The sequence below is a fragment of the Apus apus genome, chromosome 4 (assembly GCF_020740795.1).
Source record: "Apus apus isolate bApuApu2 chromosome 4, bApuApu2.pri.cur, whole genome shotgun sequence".
NCBI classification, from domain to species: domain Eukaryota; kingdom Metazoa; phylum Chordata; class Aves; order Apodiformes; family Apodidae; genus Apus; species Apus apus.
Window position 1 is genome coordinate 63034588 of NC_067285.1, and position 26036 is coordinate 63060623.

The 26036-nt window shown below is 41.3% G+C and overlaps 1 protein-coding gene across 2 annotated transcripts in view; it reads right to left on the reverse strand.

Moving 5' to 3' along the window:
- The window catches only part of TET2 (tet methylcytosine dioxygenase 2), a 70839-nt gene that overhangs the window by 16788 nt on the left and 28015 nt on the right, over window positions 1–26036 (reverse strand). For both annotated transcript variants that reach the window (XM_051618651.1, XM_051618652.1), the window contains exons 2-3: window positions 2813–6194; window positions 484–574 (exon numbers count right to left, since the gene is read on the reverse strand). In XM_051618651.1, the coding sequence (XP_051474611.1) occupies window positions 484–574; window positions 2813–6194 (3473 nt within the window). The remainder of the gene's footprint in view (window positions 1–483; window positions 575–2812; window positions 6195–26036) is intronic.

Sequence of the window (26036 nt, forward strand, 5' to 3'; positions counted from 1 at the left end):
TCCTGGGCTGAAGTCCTATCCAACAACTCTGTGGCACTCCTCTGGAGGTGACCAAGTTAGATTTAGCCCTTAAGGTTGTTCTATATACTTAGTAATCTGAGGGGAGTTTGGTATTCTGCTGTTCATCTTCCTTCCACCTTGGCATTCTCCTACCCAGAGGGAATACCAGGTCCATGCCTGCTTTTGCAGCTACTGCCAACTGTCTTGCTTGGCAGGCTGGTGAATACTTGTTCCTGCTTGGGTTTGCTGGCATCTATCTCAAAGTGTGCACACTGTGCCAGCCAGTAGACTATTAGCCCTGTCAAATATTGTGACTCTCTGGTGAATAGCACAGTGCGTAATGTTGGCAACACTGGAGTAGCTAAGCCTACAAGTAATTACTTGATTTACAACTGTTTATTTCTTTATGTGTAAAAGCTGGAAAAATTCTGACATCCACAGAAGGATAAATGTTAATCTGCCCTGTGCCTTTGCACTAATTACCTTTCTTCCATGATTTTTCTAATAGCTGCCACATTAGGACCGGCTCCTAGATGGGTATAGAAAGGACCTTCATCTTTTTCAATAATTTGCTCTGTTTAAAACAAAATAAAGGTTATTACTTTGAAGCTTAATTATTTAATGTAAAAAGTCACATTGCAAAGTTTACATCTAGTTTGTTAGAATACTACTGTATGGGCCTGGGGTCAGAGTTTTCAGACACGTCTAAAGTATGCCCACACAATTGGTACAAAACAGGCAAAACATGTGGCTAATCCTGCAAATAGCTATGCTATGGACTGTGTGCCTTTTGCTAGCACAAGCAGTTGTTTCACATCTTGGGCTCTACACTGAAACTCAAAAGGCGTTTTCCTGTTATCACCGAACAGTTGTTTCTCCTTCTCCAACTTCCTCCTCTCCCAGTATCTAGAAAGGATAAATGGGATAACAGTGGTAAATATTGACGTTAGTGGGCTGTACAGTACTTGTTTTTCAGCAGACATTACAGTGGAGGAACTTGCACCTTGAAAAAGTGGCTAGTGAGGTTATACTGAGAATTTTTGCCACCCACAGAAAGACTCTGAAATTAAAAAAGGCAAGTTTGCTGAAAGAAATCCTGTACAAGGCTTAGTCTAAATGCTTGCGTGCTAAGAATACGGCCTCAGTTTTCTGTGTGTAGGTAGGACCACATCAGCATTCACAACATATGCCATATGTTTGGTTTGGTACCAGGAGGCAGGCTCCAGCAGGGAGGAAGAAATGGCCAGACGCTGCTTGGATTCAGGAGGAGATGGTGGAGCTGTACTGTCTTGTCTGAGGGCTGACTTTACACTTTTTGCCATGCTAACTCTGAAGGCTGGATGAGGTGATGCTGCTCTTGATGTACAGCCTCAGGAAGCATGATGCAGCCATGCTGTAAACCCGAATGTGTCAGTAGGGGAATGGCTTAATTTCATCTTCATAAGGACAAATATATTCTTAGGAAAGAGCAATAAATGCTATTGATTACTCTGTGGCACTGAGTTATTCAAAGAGGACAGGATCTAAGTTTCATGCTCCTTTGTTTCATAGAGGGTCTTCTTAGACTGAAGAATGAAAATGTAAGTGGAGAATACACTCTTTTGCTTAGTTAGCCATTGCCGTACTGGCTAAAAGCCCAGTGAGAATAATTAAATGATTACCAGAAAAACTTTTGCCAACTAAATTGGAGAAACCATCTCAAGGAAAAAATATCAACATAACTTCAGTGTTTTAAAAAAGCCTACGTTTTGTAGGTTGTTTCTTACAAAACAACAAGGAACAGCAAGGTGCACTGTGCTTCTGGTTTTCTTCCTGGGACCTTTGGAAATCCCACTACCTCCTCATTTTTGTTCCCATGAATCATCTCTGAGACATAGTTCCAAGTGTTCAAAAAGGTCCATTTTGCAGTTTTGGAGGACCGTTGGTTCAACTTTCCTACTTTAGAGTTGGTACAAAATCCTGGTAAGTGAAAATATAATAAGGATCTCCACTCCTGCCTCCATTTTTGGTGCTAAAGCTATTGTCTCAGTCTGAAGAGTTTATCCAGTAGAGTCTGAAAGTGCCTGTCAGGGCCAGCTATGTGCACTGCCAGTGTTGTGTGGAAGCTTGGGATATGGAGCCATGCCTGTCACTCTGCTTTACTTCTCTCTGCTCTATTCTTCCAGCTTTTGGAGACTGGGTATGCCATGAAGAAACACTAAAGGTCTCCCTCACTGCTTTTTTGTTGCTGCTTGTGTAGCTTCCCTGAGAAACTGCTGATCTCTTTAGCCTGGCAGGAGACAAGTGCATGAAAGGGAGGATAAATTGTTGCAACAGGCAAGCAATGATCTGTCATCCCTTCTCTGCTTAGGACCAACTGAGGGAAACTTCAGCAATTGCAGTGCTAGAGCAAAACAGGATATAAGGATCTCAAGTTCTGGACCCAGTATATCTTTTATAAATGCTGTATCTAACCTTGATGAATAAATTAGCTTACAAAGTTATGACCTACTTTTCTCAGCATGTTGTCATTACATGCTAAAGGAGAATGGATGTGAGACGATAACATTACTGGGCATGAGCTTTGTGCCTGAAAAAGCAAATAGGTAATAGCTTTCTGAAATACTGAGGAAGGGCCCATGTGTAGGGTTGGGTAAGTGGAGTAGGCGTAAGTGTATAAAACTGCAGTTTTGTAAGTCTTTACTAATTACTGTTAAAAAAAACAAACAAACAACCTAGAATATCCTCCATCAAAAACATCCAACTAACCTGGCAATCCCAACTCATTTCCTTCCTGTGACCTAGTATGTTTTTAGTACATCTCAGCACTTACCAACACAGCTGCAAGATGGGAAATCATACTGGGTTTTGGCAGGTGTATCCAATAAATTTTTTACAGGAGTATCCAATAACTTGGAAGGTGAGTCTAAAAAATTATTGAGAACAGTTCCAGCTGTTCTTTTGGTCGGGGTTTTCTCAGAAGATGAGTTTGCTTGTTGATCTAGGATTGGGGTCTGAGTGTCAAAATCTGCAGCACTGGTATTTCTTGACAGGATGGTAATAGGGCCTGCTGTTTCAACCTTCACATGTTTAGGTGATTTGACAGTAAAAGTCTTGTGATCAAACAGTGATTTGACCTGTATCTGTTTTAGCTGCTGTTCCATTGTCTCGATGATGCTCTTTTGTTGCGTGTTCTCGCAGCCAAAGTGCTGATTCTCTTGTTTAATTGTTTTTTTCCACATTTTGTTTTCTAGCTGTCCAGCTGGTAGACGCATGCAAACATTAGACTTTGTGCCAGCCTCAATTTTTATAGGCTTGCGTGCTGCACTGGGACCAGTCTCTGTTTTGGGTTGCTGGTATGCTTGTTGCTCCTGTTTTTGCAAGAGATGCCACCTTAGAGCAGCATGCTTTTGAAAATCCTTGGGGGTTTGGGACTGCAAATGACAGCTTCTCTGGTCTTGGGAGTGTGGGGCAGTTTGCTGGCTGTGTGGTAAGTACCGCTGAGGAATGCGTGTAGCTTGTTGGCTTGGGAGATCTTGGTTCAGACTACCACCGTAGCACTGTGCTTGCTGGAGTGGTGGTAGCTGTATAACTGAAGCTTGTTGTGTCTGCTGCTCTTGTTCTTGAAAACAGTGATTCATGTCTTGCTTTGCAGTCAAATTATTTGAAAAATACTGCATGTGTTGCAAGTCCTGCATTTTGTTGGCTCCAAAGCGTTCAGTATTTGCGGCGTTTTCTTTCTTCTCAGAAATCAAGTGCACGTTGTTTGGGCAGGGATGCTGCAGACTAGCATTTGCTTTCTGAGTGTAAAGGGGAGCTTTGTTGTTCATGCTCTGTACCTGCTCTAAGCTTAGCTGAGGGTTATGCAGTGGGAATACAGTTGATTTCATGTACTTATTCACAGTTTGAAAACATTCATCTCCTTTAAGCTGATTGAAGGATGTCCTGTCTAGCGGCTGCTCAGCATTGCTTTGGGAGTGAGAAATCGTTTGGGGCAGGTCTTTATTTTTCATTTGCAGAGCCTGTTGCTGGTTTGGGGTTAACTGTGGACTGCACGGCATTGGCACCTGCTGTGCCTGCTTTTGAAGCATCTGTTGCAAAATGTGTGAATGCAAGAATTGCTCATTTTCCCCGGGCTGGGGATTCAAGTGCTGCTGTTTCAATTGGGCCCCTAACGGCTGTTCGGCTTGTTGTTCTGGTCTTTGCTGGAAATGGAGCTGCTGCGGAGGGTGTTGCTGCACTTGGGACTTGAGTAGGGAATCCATCTTTGTGAGCTGTGGCTGCGGCGAGTGTTTCTGGAACGGCAGCTGCTGGTCAGCTGTGGGATGCGGCTGCAGCTGGGAGTTCTCGCTTTTGTACAGCGGAGGAATTTGTTCCTGTTCCGTTATCTTCTGGCTCTGGGGCTGTCCTGAAGGCCCCTTTAATGCATCAGGACTTCCAGCATACTGTTTTGTATAGGCTGTTTCAGCTGTGTTTGCCTGGAACCGAAGAATTGATCGCAATAAAGCTTCACTGGGCTTTTGGGGAGGTTCTCCCTGGCGGAACTGTGTGGAAACCAATTCTATCCAGGCTGGTTTTGAATAACGTTGAGCCTGTTGCACAGGTTCTTTCACTTGGTCCTTTTCTTTGCTGGGAGGAATCTCAGGTTCTCTCTGTCCTGGGAAATGTCGATAGTGTTGCTGAAACTCGCCCTCGTTTCCGCGCGTGTGCAGGCTTTGGAGGGGAGGCGCCGGCGTAACTTCTCCTGGGCACTGCTGAATGGAGGCGGCCACAGCAGCTTGCGGGTTGCTTTCACTGACATCTTGTGAGGTTTGTGCCTGCTGCGGAAGTCTCTGCTGAGAGTGAAGTTGTTGTTGGCTGAGGCTGGGACTTTCTGACATTGGTCCTTGCTGTTGCCCTTCGTTTTTTACCTTCCCAGGAAGAGTTTCATCACATCTGTTGTCATAGGAATGGGGTCTTTCTAGCACCATGACGGACAGTGCACTGTTTATTTCTGGAGCAGGAGGAGCAGAGGAATCTTTGTGAAACGTTGAGTTCTGTTCAAAGAAAGCACCATTTTTTTCTGCTTGCTCAGAAAACCTTTCCAGAGCAGCGTTCTGAGCTTGCAGGTTACTGCTGGAACTTAGAGAAGAGAGGTCTTGGTTGGGAACCTGCCCGATGTTTCCACAAACAGTACTGTTTCCTATGGGTGACTGGTGTGGATCATAGCCTGGAATCTGTTGCTGTAGCTGTAGTTCTGATTTCTGAAGTGAACAGCTACCTGGCAATAGAGGTGGTTTACTGGAGTCTTCTGTGTTGTAGACCTCAGTAACCACTACAGCTGGCACTTGAGGCAGCTCAGAGTTTGAGGTCTGTGGGGAAGTGATCTGCCCTGAGGTATGGGATGAATGTGTTGTCTCATAGGACAACTCATTAGTAGCCTGACTGGTAATGGCATTGATATGAGATGTGTTCTTCTGCATTGCTATGGAAACATGTTCTGGATAATATTGAGACAGTGTTTTCTCCAGGAGTTCACCATGCATGTTTTCCATGGAAGAGGCAGAAACTGTAGCACCATTAGGCATTGGCACTGCCTTGTTCTTAAGTAGTAAGACAATGTCCCTGTTGTGGCAATGAATGTTTCCTCGCTCCTGCTCATCCTGAATCAGGTCATGAGGGTTTTCTGAACCACCACTGTTGTATCTTGTAGACTGTAACAAATCTGAAATTTCATTTTCTTGTCCTGTAAAACTCTCAGGTTTCTTCTCACTGTAACAATTGGAGAGGCTTGTTATTTCATTGTTATTCTCTGGCTCAGCTTTTTCTCCATTTACCTCTTTGTCTTGTTTCACTTTTTTGCTCTCATGAAATCCATACAGAGAGGGCTCACTAAAAGTGCGTTTTATCCCACCGTTTTGCATATATTTGGAACATACTTTCTTTTCTTGTAAAAGGTCAGAGCTAACACGGTTGTTTGGATTTTCCTTCAGGTGGGGCAATGCACGGTTGCTTTTAGTGAATAGCTGCTTGTGGTCTCCATTTACTTCAAGTTCAGGCCTCTCTGTTGCTGAACTTCCATTCTGTAGCTTCACCACAGAAGGTTCTGCCTGGCAAATGTGAGAAGATTGTGGTATTAGAAATGGACTCAATCTATTGCCATCAACATGGTTGGTTCTGTCCTGTTCCATCTGGCCTGCTCCGGGGCCATCCACAAGGCTACCCTCTGAATGTATCTGAAAGAGAAAAGAAACAGGAGAGAATCTTAAGTAAATTCTAGTTTCCATTGACAGCCAATTACTGACAGTTCCTGCAGCATTCAAGCACCCCTTGTCCTGACCAGCTCCGACATACAAAATTAAGCTCACAGGCGCACTGGAGGAGTTTTTCGTTATCCTATTACACTTTGTATTCCCGTGTCTCCCTTTTTCTTGAATGCTTGTTCTTCAAGATGAAAAGAGTGAAAAATACAGCTGTATAACCCCTGTATTACCCCTGTTTAATACACAAGCAGCTATTAAAAAAAAAAAAACCTACCCTCTCCTAATGGCGCAAAAAATATTGTCTGCTTTTGAATGATTTCCATAGACTCCTTTGTAGTCACTTATTCTCCTTGGTAAGGCAGATGATCATGCCAAAACCATAGGTCCCAGACTTGGTGCTAACCCCATTACATGATAAAGTGTGCCAAACCTCTTTTGAAGGATTAGTGCCACCAAACTGGCCATTTAGAAGCAAAACCTCATTTTTTTTCTGTCTTCAAGTGCCTGACAAGACCTTTTAAAATCAGGGCTCCTAAAGCCCACATGAGTGTTAGGGTACACACGCAAGACAAAGCCATGCTTGATTGCTGTCTGTAGGATATCTTGCAGTTTGTCAACATCTTGGTAATGTTGACAGAAACAAATGGAGTGATTTCTGAAAGATATGATGGAAGTGGTATTTTTTCAAGTATTAATTTCCTTTCAAATTTACATATAGACATTAAGCATGGCTTAAACTATGCTTCTGGCTTTTGAACTGAGCCCGACAGCTGTGGAGCTAGGATTTTTTTCTTCTTTGTTTGGATGGAAAATCCCATTTTCTCATGTACTCTTTATATTTTACTTGTAAAATGAAGTTTTTCATTGGATGAAAGTACTGACAATGTGCAGTGAACCAATTCCATATAATGACAAGCTAATCCTGTTCACATGGATATTCCCAGGATTCACAATCCCAGTTAACATAGATAAAGCCCTTGTTTGACCCTGCTTGTAATTTATTCTTTGTTGACTTTATGGTTCTCAACCAGTCACAAATGACAGAAGACAGACTGACAGAGGGTCTTAGAGATGTGAGATTGCACAGAGAAAATGTGGACGCATGCATGCCTTTGTACTGAAGCTTTTATTTTTAGATTGCATAAAGGAGAATCAGAAGTGTTCTCTATTACTGGGTCATCCCTGGTTGGACTGCAAAGTTAGGAGAAGCACTACCTGTGGCTGGTATTGTCACTACATAGCATACTGAAAATTTTCTTCCATCAAAGTTGCTCTGCTTATATATTTATCCTATGCTAATATTTTTTTTTTTCTTAAAATGCTAAGGAACATCTAAGTTACATAGTTTGCAGTGCAGTACTGCCCTACTCAGTTGATTAATATTATTCTAAAATGCTTTTAAAAGTAATAAATTAATGAGATTCATTACATTCAGCAGAATCCCTTCTGCTTGCAGCTCTGATTTCAGTATCAGGACAATTCAAACACATTTTGACTAGCAAGCCCTTATAGGATGACTAGTATCCATTCCTCCTTATGCCAAACTTGGTTTTAGATTTACTTTTGACCTCCTGAAGTTTTTTTTCTTTCTGTACTCAATTTATGTTTTGTCTGACAGAAGCAGAGAAGTTCTCTCTGCAGGTAACAGTACTTAAGAAAATTTCAAAGGAAAGCTAAGAATAGGGAGATGGAAAAGAATGTTCGTCCATCTTACCTATTTTCTTGGCAAGGTAAGGTAGGCTTCTTTCTTTCTAGATATATTTCAGAATATTTCCCAACCTTGCTTTAAAGTCCCACAAGACACAAGCCTTTGCAGCTTTCCCAGGGAGACAATTTTCCATGCTTAACAGAAAGCAGTATGAAAAGGATTCCTCTGATGTGTCATTCTAGGCCGAGTGGCAGAATGATGCTCTCAGAGTGTCTCAAAAATAAAATGTCAGCCTAATCTGGAAAGCATTCTTTGCATTCACACCTTGCATAGCTAGAAATTGAAGCTGAACCACAACTCAGACATGAGTAATAGTAATTAACACTGTGCTGTCAAGCTGCTTCCAAAATATTTATTTCTTTAAAAAAGTTCTTGTCTGTGTAATTGAGCCATGAAAAACATCCTTTGGCCCTCAAAGTCTGCCTTGCTGCTTGTGTTCTGGTGTACCATGTGGGTTGCAAGTGAATTCCTTCCAAGAAACAATCTTTCTTCTCAACACTTTATTTGATAGGTAAAAATACCTCTTTGTTTAGAAGTGGGGGCTGCCTGATTTCTCCAAACTTAGCTTGCAAACCCCTCAAGGGAGCACATCTGTTCTTCAGAAAAGACTTCATGCCACTCTCAAAACCAAAAAAGGTTATTTTTACTGCATGTCATTGACTATTTTTCATGGTATTCTCAAAGACCTCATGGAAGTCATGAGTCAACCAGTTTCCCCAAATTTTGATCACTTCCAGAATAAAAGGCACTGGTGTTAGATGTTGTCAAGGACAAGGGAATCATCTGGTTCTTTAACATACAAAGTTAACTCATCAATTAAAATTGCCAGATTTGCTTCTTTGAAGTGCATCTAGGATTGTGGTGACTTTGCATTATACTTCTTTCAGTCTACACTCAGTTATTCACAGTCCTTGTTACACTTGAGTACAAATGTTGCTCAAGCAGCTACAAATCACAGCAATTATTTATAATTTAAAACTGGCAAAAGACAAATGGCAGTGATACCTTTATTACTGGTTTTAACAGGGACACTATGAAGACATTCTTGATGCCACTACTAAGCAGACCTGGTTGCACCTTACAAAGTCTCTGTGCTCTTCTTTGTGATTGTTGTGGGGTGAGCTGTCTGCCTCTCAAAGCAAATCTACCTTTCCCTAAGGGTAGCAGTTAGCCTTTTTTTCTCTTTCCCATAACGTATTTTATCCAGACCATTTAGTAGCTCCACATATTTTTCTTCAGCTATAATCCATTAGAAATTCAAGTCACATCAGCAGCATCTGTGAAACAATTACTGCATCTAGGACTGACTCTGCAGTCTAATCCATCATAATTATGACTGGCCTCTTTGAAGATGCCATGATGCGTGACTTAAATATAGCACATTACTGTGCAAATGGATCAGCCTCTCATCCCACCAATATGCATTCAAGTTATAATTCAGTCCATCACCATTTGACTTTTTCAGATGCAAACAATGTATGTACATTTATTTCTTTCCTCATGTGGGGCACAACTGGAAACCAGCTACTGAAAGAGAGTTTGAGATGTTTTTGTTGTTGTTTTATGGACAGATTTGGCATGTTCCTGCCACCTCTGTCAGTACAGAAATACCAAAAGAATGTGGAAGGCATTACGAGTGCAACAAAAATTTATGCAGCAACAAAACTTAGTTATATGATTTTCTTTCATGGAGAATCTTTCTTTGCTTTTAGCCTCTTCTAGACGTTCATACCTTATTTTATATAGCACCCATGATCTGGGGAATTTGTGAATGCAAAGCAGCTCAGATGAGTGAGTGGACCAATATACCCACTGCAGAGGAGTACAGTCTTCTGCAAAGCTGGGCAAGATGCCCTGTAGAAAAAGTAGGTGGGGGAAGCTGTGTTAGAGTGTTTGTGGCTCTAAAAGGACTAAAAGATGGGAGGTCAGATGGGTTGTTTCCTCTTCTGGGGTTAACTGGGATAGAAATACACCTCCTCAGAGGTTTTTCTTCTTGGCAGAAATATACGTCACAGAATCATCCTGGTTGGAAAGGACCTGGAAGATCATCAAGTCCAACCATAACCTAAATCCACCTACCATAACCTTATCTACCCATTCAGTGCTTAAATAATGTCCTCAGATTATGACCTCAGTTAACCTGTGCTCAAGTGATTATCAGGATAAGACTCAAGAAAGCAGAAGTTGGAGCTCGTCGATGGCTCACTGTGTTGCTCCTGGGGTGCTGCTACAGCTTCCATCCTGCTAGCATTTTGTTTAGACTTATGTGGAGAAGAGAAGAACCGTTTCCAACAGCACCCTTCTACCACCATCGGATGACACAAAGGTCTAAATTGCTCACAGATAAGAAACCCCCACAACACTTTCTAGGCAGGAGGTGAATTTGCCTGTATGTCTTGCCAAACTGGAGTTTATGTTGTACTTTCTGCTTACAGTCTACTGTTCTTATCACCTGGGTCCAGTAGTTGGCTTCACTTCTGGCTTAATTTGCTATGGATTATTATGTGCTGTTGTGCAGTTGCTTCTCAATCCTAAAGCTCATGCTGCTGGCAAAGTGGTCTGAATCCTGACCTTCCAACAAGTCAAAAAGCTACTAAAGCGAAGGGATTTTTTTTTCCTGTTTCAAGAGTGAATGAAAATTTGAGAAAAGGCACAAGTAGAGTTATTCCTAAGTAAGGACATTTGTACATGGCATTATCAGAAAGCTCAATTTCTGCACTAAAACCTTAAATCTTCCGGACTTGCATACATGGGAAATTGTTTCTGATTAACTTTATATCAATGTTTTATCTTTTTAACTTTGAAACAAGACATGTAAGCAGTTATAACGATGCTCAACACCATGATTTATAGCCATGTGGTTATCGAGGGGTGTCATTTTTCTCTGGCCCAAGCAGCAATTGCTTCAGCTGTGCCTTGGGTGTGTACCTGCAAGCAAGCTACAAGTGTCACTGGAGGAGAAAAGATGTGCAGTTAACTCAGATGGATAATGGGTAATGTAACACTCAAAGCTCCTTATTAGTGAGACATTTTCATTATTGGTGGGATCACATGTTGCACACTTGAAAACTGGTGCAGTTTTAGGATTTATTATATGTTTCATACTGTGCACTGTGTTAATACACTGACAAAACAAGCTTCCACATGGAAACTAACAGGAGAGGCCAGGACTACATCTGCCCAGGCTCTGGGTGGTTTGTCATTCGCAGAACAGCTTCTTTGCAAGCCAGGGTTACTGGTAATTTGTAATGAACACAATACCATCAGAAACCAAACCCTGTGGGGGGCCTGTTGTTTAACTATGGGTTTAATGTGCTTTTCTGAAGCCAAGGCACCCATGAGATTTTTAGCCCTGTTGTCCAAAGCAGATTCAAGAGAGACTGCATTCATGCCCAAGGTGAACTGAGGCTCTGAACTCCACAACACATCCTAATCCTTTGCTCTGCTGCTCACTAGCACCACTGCTGCCCTGCTGCAAGTGTGGTGGCTGAGGAAAACAGGGTAACTTCAAGACAGATGTAAAGGAGGCCCCAAAAGGACAAGGACACTCTGTTGTTATCTGGGCTCTGTGGCTTACAATGGGGTCCTTTTGCTTTGCATTCAGCTGTCTCTTCATTTGGATAGTATATTTGTTTGGTGCATTAGCAATGCATTGGAAAAAAACTCACATAAGAATGCCCTGCCTTCTCTGTCCCTTGAAGTTTTTAAGTTAAGGTTATATTTCTAAAATATACAATCTGCTTTCTCATTGTAGCTTTAAATAGCAGTTAAGGGGTTAATCTAGAAAACTACTGGGTGAGATGGTGACTGCATTCTGCAGGAGGTCATATTACATTAATATAATTGTCTTCTCTGGCATTTAGATCTACGAATAATCTGTCAAACAGAAACGAAAATGTGGGATGGCTAAAATTTGTTACCTAATTTATAGCTACTTTATCCCTAATTTACAGGGAAAATAGTGACTAGTGAATATAGATAGAAGTAGATGAATGAAGAGCATGGGATTTGTGAAATATGAAGATTAATAATTCATTAAATCTTATCCAAGCCAGAAGACTCATAATTCATGCATTTTTAAATCAACTAGTGCTAACCCCCTACCCTCAATTTATTGACACCAGTTCTTGCATTTCAGTGATTCAATGATCTAATCACAAAAGCACTGGAATCAGTTTGATTTTTGACATTAATACAGAGAGCAAGAGAAAGCTAAGCTGGTAGCACACTGATTTCCCGTTGCTACATTATATAAGTAACCATCAATAAGACTGGATACTGCATAATACCTACCCAGACATAAAAAATTGCACTATTTTAATAACTGCATAAAATCAAATGGACTAAAAATTAAATGCCCGTACAATACAGGTGGAAAAATATAATTACCTGAAGGAAATGAATTCAGGAATATAAAATATATGTAAATAGTAATTACAATGCTACAACATGCAGCTCTCCATTCCCTGTTTTTTTTTATTTTTTGTTTTGTTTTGGGTTTTTTTTTGTTATTTATGTCCTGTACAAACTTTGCACCTAACTGTACCATGTAGCACTTCTAACAAAAGAACACAACTCTTCAAGTCACTTTTAATACTACCACATTATGATTAGATGAAAAAATGTTTCCCAAAAGGTCAAACTTTAGAACCAGGTTGGATTTAAGAGATGAAAGTGCCTTCCTGCTGTAATAACCAGAACATTAAAGATAGGGGGTTGGCACCTAAGCTTGTTCTTGCTGGCTGTAAACGTGTTTCTGTGGTTTAGATTTGGAGAATGGTAGATCCAGGTGGTTTATACTGACAAGCCATTGCACAGAGCTATATTACTTCCCAAGTTAGCCTGTTTGACATTGGTATGCTGACCAACAGACCAGTATTGCTCAATGTCTTGAGCATCACCTTTGCTACTATACATCTTTGGCAAATACAGGGAATCTGAACTAAAACATCCTTTTATCTTTGCTGGTTTTGAGTCACTGCAGTTGGCAATTGTAATAGGAAGGTTGCAAGGATGCAAGTCACTATCTTAAACGCTGGGGATGCTTAAATAAGGGTGTGTTCAGTGAGAGGCTTCTATGCCTGGGTATAAAGAGAAACTTGTGTGCCCGTGAAGTTTGGACCAGCAACATTTTTTCAAATTGTGACTCATACAGGGCATCATTCAGGTAATTCACCAGTGCCTGTGGATTCAACACTGGGGAAATGCTGGGACAGGGAAATAGAACCAAGTCTCTTGTTTTCTTAGTCTCAGCCAGTTATCTTGCTAGGTTAGGCATGTTGAGCATAGGCTGGCAAGGTAGAGTGAGTGGTGTTATCAGGAACACAACTGGTGCTCAGACCTGTGTTTGATTTCTGAAGAAATGGTGTAATTTGAGGGATGACTTTGCTCTCAGTACTTCAGTTACCCCATGCATCAAATGGTAATGATGATACTGGCAGCTGATTAATATCAGCTATCCAAGAGCAATAGCTAACTGCTCATGCTGTTCTGTCCAAGCCCTGTAGTGCAGCATGTCTCTGTGAGCACGCCAGAATAAGCAAGCCTTGGTGGCTGGACTGTTCCTCAAGACACACTTGATGTTATCAACCTGCCATTTATGGAAGGTTACCAAGAGGTCAGTGTCATCGTTACCTTCCAGCTTCTGTGAACTTGGTCCATCTGGCTTCAGACCTGGATATAGCATGGATTTCTTGGGTTGATGACTTCCTGACACCAGTGGAAAGTTTGTTATTCATGCTGATTTCATCACAGCTGTCAGCAAAGTAATTCACTATTAAGTAGTACATCCTCCTTGAGAACTAAAAGTAGTGGAAGAGATTCTCTTGACTCTCACTTCACCCCATACTATAAAGAAGGGAGGACCCAAAGGAAAAAAACACTGGCAAGCTAAAGATTTCAGGATTTCATCATATTGGGACAGTAACATTTGAAAATAGGAACAAAAATGATCCTGTTTGGCATGTGGGTAGAAGAGCTGATAGAGTAAAATGTTGTGGGCTGTAGCATCCTCAGAAAGCTCTGTTTTCCATTATCCTTTGAACTTTAAATAGGAAATCCTGTTGGTCTTTCAGTTCTCATGAGAACAAAATTTTGGATGAAATGCAGTTTTCTTAAATTTCTTCTCAAAAAGTTGAAGGAGATGGTCATACTGAGAGGAGAGTTGGGAGAATGCAGACAAGTGTTGATGACTCCGAGGATTATTCTGACTTGCTCCCACATGTCCAGATACTACCGCATAGCTTTCAGCCCCTTCAGTGGCCTCATGATGGTAGCCTTTACACCCTTGTACACATTCCTCCTCGGTTTTCCTCATGCTTCCAACAGACCTAGGCTGGGAAGCTGTAGTGAACTCAATTTTTGGCTGCTATTCTTGGCCATTGAGAAGTGAGAGGCAGGTGCTGGGGATCCCTGCTGGGGCAGTGAGCCACAAGGTATCCATGTGTCTGCATGAAGGTGCTGTGCGTTTTCCGACATCCCTCTGGGGAATTACTTCTAGGTAGTGAATTCAGAGGAGATGAGCCAAAACATGGGTACTTGCTTTGGAAAGATCTTATGCTGTGTTAGTTGTTGCGTGACTTGATTTAAAATTATGTTTTCATGCTCAGTTAAGAATTTTTTGTCTTCCTTCCAATTTGTGCCTTGCACGACTTAGAAACTAAACCAACTGCTCATAAACATGGGGAAAAATAGGTTTGTCAGAGGCCTGAGGAGATGAGTGACCTGTTTGTCAGCTCCAGGGCAGCACCAGCCCATCCTGCACCAGTCCTCTCTAACCTGTTTTCTAGTGATGAGGGCTGCATAATAATCCACAGTTACATGCAGTGCTTCATTTACCTTACGTATTAGAAAGCTTCTTCCATTTAAAATATAACCCTAGATCTTCTCTTCCCATCTACCACAGACTCGCAGAGCAGTTTGTTTCCCTTCTAACTACCACTTCTTTCTCCCCATGTAACTGAAGACTGTTATTTAATGCACCCCTCTTAGACAGGATAAACAAACTGGTTTGTGACATCCGATCTCCTCCTCGAGTGGATTTATATCCATAATGTTTGTTTCCTGACCAGGTGCATGGAGGTCACAAAGCAAAAGTCTGTTCTTCAGAGACCTTATGCATGTGCCACATTCTGCTAGATTTTTTTCTGTGAGTTGTTTGATATACAAGCAGCTATAAGATGTGCCTACATAATATTTCAAATATCTGTATGAATTAACGTAGCTTTCCCCCCAGCAACTAAAATCAGTTGTATTCCTTCAGTGTCAGAGAGACTGTATAATTCACACTGAAATCAACAGAACAGACTTGCTACTTCTAGCAGAGCTTTATAGATGTTGTTTCCTTAAAACCTTTGACTTGAGAATGTTTAAGCCTGTGAAGTACTCGCACAAAGACTTTTCACTTCCACTGTTGCTGAGGCACCACAGACGATAAGAATCTAATGCATTTTTAGAGGTTTATTAGAAGATGCTCCCTGGAGCTACAGTTGCCATTCAGCTTCTTTCTACATTCGTGTGTGGTCTTCAGGAGCAGTTTTCATGTGGGTTATTGCAATCTACATGCAACAATGGCATGGATTATCGTGCTGAAATCTACATTTGAGAAAATAGTTACAATTGCCTCTCCAAATGTACAAGAGATGAAAGACAAGGTGTTTTTGATGACCAGAGCCAGCTGACGACTTAAGAGCAGTCAAGATCTAACCTTGATAAAAGCACAGCTCTGGGAGGGAAATGAAACATGGGAGCTGGTGCTGCCTTGCCACGGTTCTGAGCACACAAGGGAGCATGGCACAGGTACTCTTGCCATCCCCTTCAGTTCTCAGTAAAGAGATGAAGATGTGGGACTACATCTTCATTTTGAATACTTAACTTACAAGCTTGGAAAGAACTTGGTCATTGACTAATCTTAGATAAAATGGCCCAGGGCCCAAACAAATTGTAAATCAAAGAGACACCCACCATATCACATCATGCCAGCATTTATCTAGGAGTAACAGCCTACCTTCTTAAAGTTGACTTGAAAAACAGAATTTCTGTAGCCATCATCTTGGATACAGTCATTTTTTTTCCCCTTTCTAATTTTAGCTTTTTATTACTTGGCAGGAGAGTTTTTAGCTTTTTCTTTAGAAGGCCACTGTTAATCCTGTCTTGGGATCAAGCAGTGGACTCCAGTTCATGCTTCCACACAACAGAGGCAATTTCTGAAATCCTTCTTACCTTGTTACATCCCTACTTACATAGAATGCCATTGTTGCCTATAGCTATTTAAAACTTAATATTTAAGCATAAATGGGAGTATGTCAGGAATGTTATGTATTTTGTGGCAAGAAACATTTAGTTAGAGAGCTACTAGAGAAAAAAGCTTATGATAGGGAGACAGACTTTTCCCTTTCTTGGCAAATCTTGGAATCTCCCTTAGGTGTTTCAGGGAATCTGGAAACCAGTAAAAAGTTTAGATTTTGTGAACAGCATGTTTGTTTTAAAACCACAGCTCTAACATGAAGGTTTCTCCCTTTAACCAAATTACAAGATTGGATAAAAACCTGGGATAGCTGTGCTGAGAAAGGGTTGGGATCCCAGAATAAGCTGGCATTCCTGCTTTCCTTTAATTTCCAGTAATTCAAAGCACATTCTCCTGTTTAAATTTTCCTCTCTATGGCAAGATGCAACATGAAGAGAAAGAAAATTTGCTGCTGCCAAGCTAATAGGGGTTGGGGGGTGGGGGAAACAGGCAGATTGTGTTTTAACTCTGACTAAGACTTTCAGACTTCTGCAGCTGACATTTGGAAGAGCAGTATTTGAGCAGTCCTGAAGGGAACTGCAACACTCCTCTCTTTGTCTTTCCTTTCAAATATTTTCAAAGCTTTGAAAACAGTTGGTTGTTCATCATTCTGGCAACTCGCCATTTGCTGCCAGCTCACGTCAGTTCATAGCCTTCTGAGGTATCCAGTGGCCCATGTGGATTTGAGAGAGTTTGAAGCTGTAATGAAAGACCTTTGATGTTTTGGGGTATTTAAGAGACATACAGAAATGGGTGACTTAAAAGAGCTGTTGTCAGTTCCTGCAAAATCCCACTTCATATTCTCAGTCATGAGATACCACTTCACTAACTGATTATTGTCTGTCCACACAGTCATGCTCTTAGTGCAGAAAGAAGCAGTGCAGATGAAAAGCTCACCCATTGTAAAGTACACACTCAACTGAATTGAGAAAGCTGGGAACTACAGATTAAGATATGGGGCTACTTTGAGTGAAAGTCATAAATCACAGCTGAGACTTTCTTCAGCTTAAGTAAACATCTTTACTACAGTTGGTGAAAATTTATGGAAGCATTTTACCTGCCTCTTTTCACTCTTCCTTGGAAAGGTGGCAGGTGAGCTGTCCTTGAAAGGGTCAGGTGACTTTTCGTTATTTAAATCCACACCTCCAGCAACAAGGACCTGATCCCACAAGTCCTGCAGAACTGCTCCTAGCTGGCAAGAATATGAGAACTGTTTGCCAGGCTGATTCTTCAGCCAGAAGTCTAATAGCTGTGATGGTCTTGAGCTCAGGAATGCAGGTGAAGGGATGAACGCCTTGCATTGTGCTGGTCGGGTTCCCGTAAGCTTATGTGCATCCTACGTGAAGTGTGATTGCATAGCACAGTCACTGCTTTTCTTGCCAAAACAAACCTCTCCCTCTTCCCTCCCCCAAAACACATCAGGGAGAGAACAGGGCTGGGGGCAAAGCAATGATGATAGGCATTAAGCTCTTACATATGCAACTGGTTTTGCTCCGAAGAAAATGCAGCACAGTCTGTGCTTGGTAGTATTACCTCTATACAGCCTTTGGGAGCAAAGAACAGCTGCTTTCCCTTTACAAAAAAAAAAAAAAAAAAAGGATGGGGGGGAAAGGAACTGGGAGAGGAGAAGAGGAGACAGCTCTCAAGTTACTAAATGTCTAATGCAGTCATTTAAGCTAACATAGGCGTCACTGTCGAACGTGTATAAGAACACTATTTTTGGTTTGTTAACAATTTGAGGGTCAGCCAGGTTGATTACGAGAAAATGAACTAATAATTTGTGGAAAAGGTGGGGGATGATGGATGGCAAAGTTTATCTGCTCATTACGCTCCCCCGCAAACAACTCTTTCTAACTTACTTAAGTGCACAAAAGCTTGTGTGTAATTGTTGTGTAGTAAATCCGAAGCATGCCTCGGCTCCTCAAGCCAAAATTATCTTAAAAGTTTATGCTTGGTATTGATTAAGTTAATGTTCTGAAAATGTAGTTACACCTGAAATTAGAACTAAAAATATGACAGGCAGAAAAAAATATTCTGGAGTACCTGCAGTTAACCTTTAAAAAAGCATGTAGAGGACTAAAGCAAATCAGGTGAGCGCTAGAGACTGGGTATGTGTTCCCCTATGCTCTGCAGCATGACACATCCTTCAGAGAAATTATGGCATGAAGCTGTTTTAGAGTCTATGTTCAGGGTGCTGATGCCTCCTAGCCTGTCCTGTTTCCTACCTTCTGCGTTCGGCACTGTCAGGGTCCTTTCACTGGCTGATCCCAACAAAACCATGCTTATCTCTCCAAGCCTGGCACATGGACTTGGACCAGGCAAGCACTAATACAGGGTGTGTGTCAACAGCGCCACTCAGGGCCCCAGTCTCATCCTGGAAACCCGTGGGGTTCCCAGCAGCTCCCCACCTCCCCCTGCCTGAGCTCCCTGCCCCAGCCCTTGTTGCCAGAGGTGGTGGAGGCAGGGAGGTCTTCAGAACTGTCAGAATCTTATGACAGATGACTTGTATGATCAGGATGCTACTCTGATGTTAAATATTTGTTTGCTCTTTTTCTTCTGTCCCACTTCCTCATCCACCACAATATTATCAGGAAGCACAAAGTTTTAGCTTAAGCTTTAGTTTTTCTGGCTTCATTGAAAAAATTTAATGTCTTAAAAACAGCTGCTACTACTTAATGATCTTTTGGTAACTAAGGCTGACTTCTTTTGCTATGCTCTCTGAAGATTAAATTTTGCTCTGGACTGTATTGCCTGAAGGAGGCTATTGTAAAACAAGATACTCAGAAAAGATTTTAAAGCTAAAACAGAAAACCAAAACACTTTAACTCCAGCAGTGCTGCTGCCAATGAGTTAAAGAGAAGATCCTGCGATTATTCTAAAATCAGTCTGGTATTGTGGACTGACAGCTGAGGAACTGCTTTCTAACAATGATACAACCTTGCAAAAAGAAAAAACTTCTATGGTGTAAGAGACACTTCTCTGATGTTAGGTTTTAAATCCTGATTTGATCAAACAGGCTGTCCACCAAATAACCAGATGCTAGTAAGCATTGCTATTGCTTTAGATTGTGAGGAGGGGAATATAAAGCTCAGGATTTGCAGTCCTTGTTACAGGAGACCCGTTGGGGAGAGCCTGCATCTACCGAATACTGAAAAGCTCTATCAGGATTACAAAGGAAATTGCTACAAAAGATAAAAATATGCCATCAGCAGTAATAACTCTCCCTCTGTTTGTTGTCTCAGATTGTGTTTGTTTTGGAGGAAAGATTGGTGAACTTCAGATAGGAGCAAGGAAAAGAGAGAGACAGTTCTGGGCTCCTCCCCAGTTCAAGAGAGACAGGGAGCTACTAGAGAGAGTCCAGTGGAGGGCAACAAAGATGATTGGGGTATTGGAGCATCTCTCTGATGAGGAAAGGCTGAGAGAGCTGGGACTCTTTAGCCTGGAGATGAGAAGGCTGAGGGGGAGACCTTAATAATACCTGTAAGTGTCTAAAGGGTGGGTACAAGGAGGATGGAGCCAGACTCTGCAGTAGTTCCCAGTGACAGGACGAGGGGCAATGGGCGCAAGCTGGAATATAGAAAGTTCCATTTAAATATGAGGAAAAATTTCTTTATGGTGAGGGTGACAGAGCTCTGGAACAAGCTGCCCAGGGAGGTTGTGGAGTCTCCCTCTCTGGAGATATTCAAGACCCACCTGGATGCAGTCCTGAGTAATGTGCTCTAGGGGCTCCTGCTTTAACAGGCGAATTGGACTAGATGAGATTTTCCATGGCATGGCTAATGAGAGGGAGTGGATGGGAATGGGGGAATGTGCTGCACTGAGCTGCAGGAAGTTGAAGTTGGAGGAAGGCAGCACAGCAAGTAGAGACTAGAGCTAGACATTTCTCTGATGTTAGGTTTTAAATCCTGATTTGATCAAACAGGCTGTCCACCAAATAACTAGATGCTAGTAAGCATTGCTATTGCACGCTAATTAAGACAAGTGCTGCCAACATTATCTTTTAAGAGCAGATTTGCATTTCATACAGGGACATGAAGATGTTAACTAGCACATATGTTACACTTAACAGTAACTCTCCGTGAAGGATTCAGGGTGGCCAGACTGACATGGCTGTGAAATCACAGCACCTTTCCTATTCCTGGGGAATGCAGCTCGTGAAGTGCTATTCCCACCTTTGGCTCCCCTTTAGGCACCTGGCAGGCTGTCTCAGTATCTATGTGTGGTTATTTGTTTGAATACTTAGGAGTCTTAGGGCCCAACATGAGGAGTGGGAGGCTCTGCATCTGCCTGCTCAAACCACAGCTCGCATGTCTGTGAAACTGGCCACAGGCCACACACTGTGTACAGCTTGGAATGGCAAGGTGTAGAGCACATAGTACAGGATATAGGGTGTTTTCTGACCAGATTTTTTAGGGGTGATCTATTCACAGATATTGTAAAATAAATAGCGATAGTTTTAAGTTTTAAATGAACTTAGTTGACTTAAGATTTAGTGGGTTTTCAATAAGTGGACTGAAAAGAGGAGCAGCTGCAACATCTGTTAACTTCTTGTTTGTGGCCTTATCGTAACTTGGGTTTGGTCTTAGTTACCACTGCTTAAATAAGTGCAAAGTCATTTGTTACTTTATTTATACTTTCATGTACATGTACTGTACATGGAAAAGAGGACGATAAACTTTTGCATCCATTGCAATGGACAGGAAAACTGGCACTGTCTAGACCAGAGCCTAGATTTTACACAGAAACATTAGTCTTAGAAGTGCTACTTTCAATAACAGGAAAAGTAGTCAGTGGTGGTATTTTTCATATTGGTCATGCCCCAGTAACTCCCACAGTGCTCTTCTTTTGTAATACTGAGTATTTCATTGCTTGACAATGTTTATTTGCATTCTTTGTATTTTTTGCTCGAAGGGAAACTCTTCTGTGAGTCTTTTTTTTTAAACCAACCACTATAATTTTGAAGTCTAGTTTCTGTATTTCTCATCTTCTCAAAGGGAAAAAAATAGGTTTATAGTATCTGAATGAAGAAGACAGATAATATTAACTACCTGAACCCTCCAAAGAGCAAAGATCATCAGCTTTCTCTTTCAGTATTACAGTTATAAAGTGAACTTGACAAAGTTAATGCTGTCAAATAGATCATCTGCTGCGAAGATCTGCACAGTTCTTTCACTTGTAGTCCTTCAGTCTTTAGTCATCACAGATGACAAATGAGAAACTGTGTTTCTTCACTTAAAATCTTTTTTGGCTTCACTTAAAATCTTAGTGCATTTTAAAATGCACAAAGTAGTTGCATTAGTTTCCTGTCCTGTACGATGCATATTCCAAAATCCCACTCATTTGTGTTGCTGCATTTCTGCTTATGACAATTTAGCATTTGAGCATTGAAGTCAAAATGTCACTGCAAGGTCTCAGACAAGATGGATATTCCTGAAGGACATCCCATTCTCAGAAAGGTATGTGTTTTCATATCCCATATAACTTTGGTTATGGTCCATGGTCAGTGTCTTACAAGCAGAATTGCAAAATGCTTTACAGCAGGAAACCAAATCAGTCATGGTTGGGCAGAAATCTTTTTTTTTCCTCAGTTCCATGGTCCTTGCAGTTGGTTGTTTTTATTGTTTTAATTTCAAAATTAGTTGTATTTGAGAGCTGCTGAGGAAGGAAGAAAAACTAGGCAAATCTCATGTTTATACTTTTTTGTCCTAGAGAAAAAGTTCTATATTTCCTTTTCTTTTATTCTTTCCAATTTTAAAACAGAGCAAAGATTCTTCTTGCCTATCTTTAGTGGTGAGGGAAAAGGATAATTTTTTAGCTTTAAGTGGCATTTTAGCAATCCAGAAAAAGAAACCTCTGTCATAATGAAGAGCAGTATCTTCACCTTGTAGTAGGTGATACAAGTAGTGTAGCAAGATTAAATGTTTTGCAGGGGTATACTCTAGTTCTCTTGTTCAGACATAAAATACAAATTTTTCTAGATGAGGAGAAAAAGGAGTTCTAAAATTGCATATCCTTCTCATAAATTGACCTTTTCTCTGCTTGAGCTTATGGGTGTTTTCTCAAGAAGCAGAAATTCTTGTTCTTGCTGTGCCTGGTGGAGATAAGGACAGTATCACAGTTGTGTTTTCCTACAAGGTAAATTACTATTACAGGAGGGAGGGAAAGAACAGATAGAAACTGCTTGGGTGAGATGTTTTGCCCAGGGGAAGCAGAAAACACATAGTATCACAACTGAGATCAATTACACTGAAAAGACTAAGAAGAGATGGAGAGTGTCTTGGGGATCCAAAGTTTATAGAAGGAAAATGCACCCACCAAGGCTGGAATGGCAGAGATCAGCATTCATGTCTGAAACTTCAGAGATTTTTAGAGAAAGAAAAGATGGGATGAGGTTTTTTTTAATCATCTGTTTAAATGTTTATTTAATAGAGAAGAAAACAAAACTGCAAATACAGGAAACCTTCCTGTGCCTGGGTGAAGAAAACCCTCAGAAACACTAATGCATCGAATAAATCCTGTTTTAGGCAGGTAATGACTTGAAACTCCCTGCTGAAAGCAAAGGTGGTTCACAGTGATGTGTGACAGATGCTAAAGCAACATGACTGTGAGATGGCACAGTTATTCCAGTTTTAGGGATGATGGGAGTTTATCTAAGGATAAAGGAGGGATTCCCTATGCAAGGTCAGTGTGGGGGAGAGATCCAGAGGGAGACCAGCTGTTTGTGCTTACTAACCTCTAATCCAGGAGGACAGCTTTGTTGTGCTGCTCCAGTATGGAACAGGTTAGACTGAAAGCTGATGAGGTACCAGCCATCTAGGAAATTATTCTCTGTTTCACTGATTTTAATTCTTGATGTTTTGTTTTCCCCTCTCTCTGTATGTAAAACAAGTGTTCAAGGAGTTCCTGAACAGAGGTTGTCCTGCTGGTCTGTAGTAGCAGCATTGCGAGCCACGCACCTGCTGCTGGCCAACGGGCTTGCCAGCTACTTCACAAAAAGCCCCAATAGTACATAAATTCAGATCTTCACCAGACAGATAATTTTATGTGGCCTTTGTCAGAATGATAGCTGACTTGGTTTGGTGAGGGGAAGGAGGGAGTTTTCTCAATTTCTATGTATTTCTATTCAGCTGCTGGAGAAACAGCCCCATCTGCTTTGAATCTACATTTTAATTCCAAACACTAGCAAGAAATGAAACAAGCTGGCTTGCTCGGCCTGGCAAAGTACACACATAGCAAGCTGCTGAGCTGAAAACTGTTCCAAAATCCAGGAATGCAGCAAACTTAAAAGCCAAGTTACCTGGCTTTGTCCTCTGCCTAACTGTATGATGATGATAAAAAAAAATAAATGTAATCAGTCTGTCCTTTAAATGCTGGCTCTTACTTAAGAGTACATGCTTGCTTTGCTGTCTGCTCTGTCAGGACAACTTGGTTTAAGGAAGTGACACCGTTAATAAGGAAACACAAACCTATCTCATTTCTCTAGTGAAAGTAGGCAATGAGCTTTGCCTGCTCTCCTGCGTGATTAATGGGTAGTGGAACCAGTGAAAATTAAATTGTTAATTACCCTAATTTATAATACCTATATCTGAATTCATGTAGTAAGACATGATTTTTGCCACTAACAGTAGAATCTTGTGTATTTATATATATATGAATGCTGAAGGGCTTATTTTAGCTTTATGATCTGCACAGTTTGAGTTTTTGTTTGCCTTTCCTAGTGCAGGAAATTTTATCCCTAACTGTCAACACGTGCCAGAAACAGAAGCAGCTGGAGCAGGAGTTGAACAAAATTTCTGTTCTAATCTGATAAACTTGTAAATAAACCATGTGTAACTTCTGTTACGGGTGTCCAGCAAAAGCTAATCATGATGCAGATCCTAAATTAATTTCTGTGCCTATTTCACAAGCCATAACAGGGGATGGTGAGTGATATACAGACTAACGCACAGGCTGATAAGAAGCAGAACTGCCTCTTAAATTGCTCCTGGCTGAAAGGAATCATAGAAATGCAAGTTATTTGCATCACATTTTAGACAGAATATAATTTAAGGGACTTTATTTGTGTGATGGAAAGAAAACGGACAAACAAAACTGTTGAAGCAAACTTAAGCTGCTGTGAGAAAAGACAGAAAATGAGAAGAGGGTCTGCTGTGAGCTGAAAGGGAAAATAATTGAAAGATGCCCATTCAAATGCATCATCTGCCTGCTAATTTTAATTAAAACTCCTCCTTTGTAACTATGCCACAGAGCCTGAGTCTTTAAAAAAAAAAAAGTTGTCACTAGGCAGACTTCTGAGAGTCTCCTGATTGAATCATCATTTTAATCTCTTCACTGCCACCCCCCTCCTGAGCAGAAGCTACCAGCTGCATTATCTGACAATTAACTAACATGCTGAGAAATGCTACTGCACTCCTCAAGAAGTTTCAGCAATGCAAAACAGCATTCTGCTGTGTGACAAAAAGGCCAAAACCTTTAAAATATCTCATGTGGTAAAATATCCTGTATTTTCTGAAGCCTGGGTGCATACCCTGTTTTCACCAGGAAAAAATATTCTTAAACTTTATCTGAAACAAAAGAATGTTGCTTACTTTCAATTCTTCTTTCCGCCCCTCCCTATATCCCCTCCACGTATGGAAAACTTGATAAATACAGTGGTCTTTGCAAAAAAATACTGCTTGATGACAAAAACTACTGGCTGGGTTTGCATGTCTTTGCTGACTGTCCTTGTACTTCCTCAGATTCTTCCTTATCCTTGTCTTACTACTTCATGTTTCACCTCTCTTCCCTAACAAAGTACTAGAAACAGCTCCTTGCACCCCAATGCCATCCCACAGAAGCCAAGCCAGGTTTATTGAACTGGCTCACTGGTCCCAGTTAGACACCACCCACTGTACCAGTCTCCTCTCCTAGCAACACAAAAAGGAGGGGAACAGGGGAGAGGGGGAAAATGCAAAAAAATTCTTTTTGCCTCTTCTCCCTCTGCCACCTTTGTAAGCCCCAGATTAGTCCAAGCAAGGTCTACCCACAGGGACACACTAATTGAGATGCTGCTTGGCAGCAGACTCTGTCCTTGCACAAATGTTCACAAAATGACTGATTAAAAACAAGCCTCTTGCCCTGCTTCCTTCCCTCGACAAGTTAACATAGGCATGTTTTTCCTTTCATTATTTTATGGACAACAATAATGAACACGCTAAGGAAAGAGCACTTCAGGAACAGTTTTGTCTGAAGAAAATACCAAGGGTGGTTGTCCTTTTCTTCCCCCACACCCTGACGGCTGTCTGCATGGCTGGGAACTTACAAACCAGGAGGAAATCACACAAGAGGGGGTGTATGGGGAAAGGTTGTTTGTTCCAGGCAAATTTTAATTATAGTGAAAAAGGAGGAAATATGCTGAGGTGTAAGAATTCTGTTTCTGTTGTCCCAAAAGTACCTTAGGTATTCGATACGAAATTAACAGATTTTCTGTGGAGCCAAGAAGGTTAGGTCTCCGTAAGGAAACCCTTTGCGTTTTGCTGCTCAGCTGAGCATCTATCTTCCCACAGCCTTACTTGGAAACCAAAAGGCACCAAGTAGGAGTGCAGAGTGCTGCTTTACTCCAGAAAACACACATGATGCCAAATGGGCAGAGGTCTTAATTACATCATAGTTAATCATGGTGTAATCACGAAAACATGCAAGGAATGGGAGTAGCTTTAATTCAGGAAAAGTAGCTAACTGGGTTGTGTAATGGGAAAAATGAGTAAACACAGGAGAAGAATGCATTGGTGAGGTGACTGCTGCAAAGTGAGGAACAGAACCATGTCCACATTGATCAGAGATT